We start from the raw sequence: 5,000 nt of genomic DNA, 5'->3' as shown, positions 1-5,000 counted from the left end.
GTGACTTGTCATGACTTTGCCTGGAACGCTACTCGTGAGTCGTGACTTGAAGTTCTAACTTACGGGGCTAAAAATTGCACCTGGAACGCAGCATACGCAGCATACTAACTCTATCTGTCCTGGTGACATAAAATTCAAGCGAGTATTCGGTATGGATGGTCCAGTGCTGGTCTGTTGCCCTGGTAACCCCACTGTCTTCCACAGCTGGTACTCACCCTCAGCTGGACGCTCTGACTGGAGTCTCCCAGTGGACATCGCTTACATGTAATGCCACTGGCCCTCCATCCCCATGCCAACGCCCATTCCACCCAGAGCCCCTGCAGGTGAACACACACACACACACACACACACACACACACACACACACACAGTCAAATGTTTATGACGTGTGCACTGAGAACTTAAAAGTGAGGCAAGAAATGAATAATGGAAATTGACGAGTGCAGCATAGTAGCATGTAGCTGCGAAGTTCGAAGTGCGAAGACTTCGACCAAGACAGGAAGTAGGCGGCGAGTGACTCACCAGGTGGGCGGATCCCCATGTGTGGCTGTCCGTCCATCATGAAGCCTCCCATTGGTGGAGCCTCCGGCACGTACGGACCTCCTGGACCTACTGGGATTAGAAGGTAAATAAACGTAGGCTAAATGTAAATACAGGAAGTACCGTAAATGAACAGAGCAGTGCATGCTGGAGAGAGAGAGAGAGAGGTAAAGGTGCACGGGCATTTAGCAGTGGCTTTTATCCACAGCGACTTACAGATCAAAGACATAACCAGGTCAGGCAGAGGGAGAGTGATTGAACACCAGCGTCATTAAATCACTAGCGCACACACACACACACACACACACACACACACACACACACACACACACACACATACACACTGAGCCTTTCTACCAGTTCCTGGGAAGCTGTTTAGTTTGTGTGTAATAGCTGGATCAAGCACACGAATCACCATGGTAACCAAGTAGTAAACACAAATTCATTATCCAGGAGTGATGTAAGTCTTCTGGGAGAGAACCTCTTAATTCAACTAAATGGAGAAAAAAAATGTGAATGAGGAAAAAAAACTATTTTTTTATTTTCTTTTTAATCCCACGATTTGTCAAGTTTGCAAAAGGAGAATGAATTAAAAAGAAAACACACAAACAAGTGCACCACTAACAAACTACTACTCTGTTATCATCCTGACTGGACACAGAGGTTTTGCCGACATCATTAGAGAGAGAGAGAGAGAGATTGCCAGTGCCTTGCTCCATCTCCCGCATCCCATAAACCCCTCGGAGTCAGGCTCTGGGGGCCAACGCTGCTTTTGGTTTACTCCAGTCAGCAGTCAGTGCAACAGTTCAAACCACCCCCCACCGCCCCCCCACCCCCCCCAAAAAAGAAAGAAAAAAGAAAGAGAATGCCTTTGAACTTAAACACAGTCCCTCCAACGCCTCCCCCTTGCCCCTCCTCTCTCTCTCTCCCTCTCTCTCTCTCCCTCTCTCTCTCTCTCTCTTCCTCTCTCTCTCGCCTCCTCCTCTCCACTCCTGACCCCTGCACCCCATCACAGGTCATAAATTTTACAGCAGACCCCGAAAACAGGCCCAGAGAGGGGGCCGCCCAGACCAGACATCCCTCTGCACACACGAGATGGAGGGAGAGAGAGAGAGAGAGAGAGAGAGAGAGAGAGAGAGAATAACAAATGAAGCGGGAGAGAGAGAGAGAACGAGTGAGAACAACAAGGATGATCAGAGAGACACAGGCCATGAGATGGAGATGAAGAGAGAGAGAGAGAAAGAAAGAGAGAGAGAGAGAGAGAGAGAGAGAGAGAGAGAGAGAGAAAAAGAGAGAGTGAGAGAGAGAGAGAAAGAGAGAGAAAGAGAATAAGTAACTGGGATGGTAAGATTCACATTGATTTACCCTTACAAAAATTAAATGTTTGTGGCAGATTTGCAGCAAGCTTGTGGGTGTTTTGTGGGAAACAAATGAGTTCACTAGAAAATATTGCCAGAAGTTTACCAATGGTGGCTGCTAGAAGCAAAGTTCTAGCAACAATGAGAAGTTTGCCACTAGTGGCAAATGTGTTCGCCAGTGATTTGCCACCACACTTCGCCGAAAATGGCAAATTTCCAGTGAACTTCTGGTGACAAACCCTAATTTGCATATGACATTGCTGCACCATTGCCGAAAGTTAACCACTGTTTGCCAGAAGCCTAATTTGCATCTGAAAATATGACCTTGCTGCAAATCTGCAGTAACTGTTCGCCAGAAACCTGACATTTCTGTAAGGGAAGAGAGAGATAGATAGAGAGAGAGAGAGTAAATCACTGGGATGGTGAGATTGACATTCATTTACAGAGAAATAGATCAGGGAGATCTATAGGAGAGAGAAAGAGATAGAGAGAGAGAGATAGAGAGAGAGGGGAAGAGATAGAGAGAGAGAGATAGAGAGAGAGGGGAAGAGATAGAGAGAGAGAGATAGAGAGAGAGGGGAAGAGATAGAATACACACAAATAGATGAAAAAATGAGAAAGAAGAGGGCGTTGCTGGTAGTATTTGTTGAACCGGCATGTTACAAATGAGGAGTTGAATAAGTGATGAATGAACAAGAGTGATCAAATGAATACAGTAGATCACGATGAAGCCTGATATCTGAGATTGATTGATATTCCTTTAGCTGTCTGTCTCTGTGTTTACAGGCCTTGATTTATGTGTCTGTGAGTTTTCTCTTTGTGTGTGTGTGTGCGTGTGTGTGTGTGTGTGTGTGTGTGTGAACACGCTTCATTCATCAACCTACTTGCTCGATTTGACTGGTCAATCATGGGCTGGACTATTCTCCTCCGGGCATTGATGAACCTGTACAGGAGGAACGGTAACGACAGCGAGAGAGAGAGAGAGAGAGAGAGAGAGAGAGAGAGAGAGAGAGAGAGAGAGAGAGAGAGAGAGAGAGAGAGACCAGGGGAGAGAAAGGAAAATAAAAGAATAAGTACAAGTACATAAGCAACACCAACAGAAGCAAAGAAAGGGCCATGTGAATGGCAACATATTGTAAAATAACCTTTCTCACCCCAAAGAACTGAGAGTACTTTAGGACACCCTGGACCAACAACAACAACAACAACAACAACAACAACAACAACAACAACAACAACAACAACAACAACAACAACAACAACAACAACAACAACAACAACAACAACAAACATACAAATAAAAAATAGCTCCCTATGGCCCATCCAACCCTCTCATCTCATCTCCCCTCAGCAGACGCCCCCCCTCTCTCTCCCTCTCTCTCTCTTTCTTTCTCTCTCTCTCTCCCTATCTCTCTCTTTCTCTCCCTCTCTCTTCCCCCCCTTCTCTCTCTCTCTCTCTCTCTCTCTCTCTCTCTCTCTCTCTCTCTCTCTCTCTCTCTCTCTCCCTCTCTCTGTGCCAGATGCCTCTGGGACTATTGGACTCCCATGACTGGGTGACTTACTGCAGTGTCAGTGTGGCTGCTGAAAGGCCAGTTGTTGTGTAAACTCATGTGGAGAGGGGGGGACGTGGCCGCGGAACAATGACACGAGTGTCTGACCCGCAGCTTTGAAGTGTCAGGGCAGGTTTGGACGCTTAATGTCCATCTATTTGATGAGGAGGGTAATACTCGGAAATCTGCCCTTACTGGTGCCATGAACATTTACAGTGTGTGTGTGTGTGTCTGTGTTTGTGCTAGGGTGTGTGTGTGTGTGTGTGTGTGTGTGTCTGTTTGTGCTAGGGTGTGTGTGTGTGTGTGTGTGTGTGTGTGTGTGTGATGTGGTGTTTGTGTGTGTGTGTGTGTGGATGTGTGTGTGTGTTTGTATCTCTGTGTGTAAATATACATGTATGTTGTTATGCTTACAAAGCTGTTTTAAACCAGATAGATGGATACTTTATTGATCCCCAAGGGGAAATTCAAGACCATCAGAGACACACAGTCTTCTCACAAGCGATCCCAATGTTTCAGTTCAAACAGACTACAAAATGCAAACGCTTAGCTTTTGCGACCTAGCTTTCATCTGCACATGATGCTCTCTATGTGTGTGTGTGTGTGTGAGTAACTATATGTAAATATATTGTTCATGCATATTTGTATGAATATACTTTCGTGTTAATGTGTGCATGTGTGTTTGTCTGTGAGTATGTCAACACAAGCATCTTTACGGCGTTTATGTTTATAGGCTATTCTAGAACGGATGGTTCTGGTCCTTGATTATGATTGGCTGAATCGTGTTTAATGCCGTTGTAAAATCCAGCACAAACATACACCTTGACCGCATTTCATTCTATATTACTGCGCTACCATAACTTGATACAAAAGTTAAAATAGCTGTGTCTCGAAGTTGCTTGGTAACCATTCAGATAGTGGAAATATATTTCTTGGTGGAAGAATGATTATCTATGAGTAAATCGTCAACATTTCTCTTTGCTGTGCCTTTATTTTATGAAATCTTGTGAGATATATGTGGTAACCGTTTTAGAAAAGCAGTAAGCCACTCGTGCCTAACAACGCCTCTTATAGCTGTTCTAAAATCAGTGTAACCTGCTGTGGCCTCTCAGGGCTTAAATGTGTTTATAGGCTAATGTGTATATGCATGTGCATATTTGTGCATTATGTAAGCTTACATCTGTGTGGGTGTGTGCATGCAATCATACAACTAGCCTCTACACGGAGACCTTTTTTGGAGTCCTGCCCTTAATCCTGCACATAACCTTTCACCTTTTGACCCTTTGACCTTGTAACCTTTGAACTCCCCCCCCCCCCCCTCCTTTCACAGGGTCTCCGGCGTCTCTGGTGAGGATCAGGCTAAAGAGGACGGGGGACCCTGAGGGGGGAGCTGCCAGAGCGCCGGTCCGCCACATGATTTATGTCCCCCAGTCTCTCTCACCCGCGGGCCCCAAGGTTCCATTTCATCTTCTGTGTTTGTGTGTGTGTGTGTGTGTGTGTGTGTGTGTGTGTGTGTGTGTGTGTGTGTGTGTGTGTGTGTGTTTGTGTGTTTGAG

At 45.6% G+C, this 5,000-nt stretch overlaps 1 protein-coding gene across 1 annotated transcript in view; it reads right to left on the bottom strand.

Annotated features, from left to right (window-relative positions):
• Nucleotides 1-5,000, bottom strand: part of meis1a (Meis homeobox 1 a) — a 49,118-nt gene that overhangs the window by 7,584 nt on the left and 36,534 nt on the right. Inside the window, exons 10-12 of the mRNA XM_076288262.1 lie at nt 2,783-2,841; nt 523-612; nt 216-317 (exon numbers count right to left, since the gene is read on the bottom strand). Coding sequence (XP_076144377.1) covers nt 259-317; nt 523-612; nt 2,783-2,841 — 208 coding nt within the window. The 3' untranslated portion in view covers nt 216-258. The remainder of the gene's footprint in view (nt 1-215; nt 318-522; nt 613-2,782; nt 2,842-5,000) is intronic.

The sequence above is a fragment of the Alosa pseudoharengus genome, unplaced genomic scaffold (genome assembly GCF_046254945.1).
Source record: "Alosa pseudoharengus isolate Yale_2024_CS ecotype anadromous, Long Island Sound unplaced genomic scaffold, YU_APseudo_1.1 YU_APseudo_1.1_scf_1, whole genome shotgun sequence".
NCBI classification, from domain to species: domain Eukaryota; kingdom Metazoa; phylum Chordata; class Actinopteri; order Clupeiformes; family Clupeidae; genus Alosa; species Alosa pseudoharengus.
This window is presented reverse-complemented; position numbering and strand designations above follow the sequence as displayed.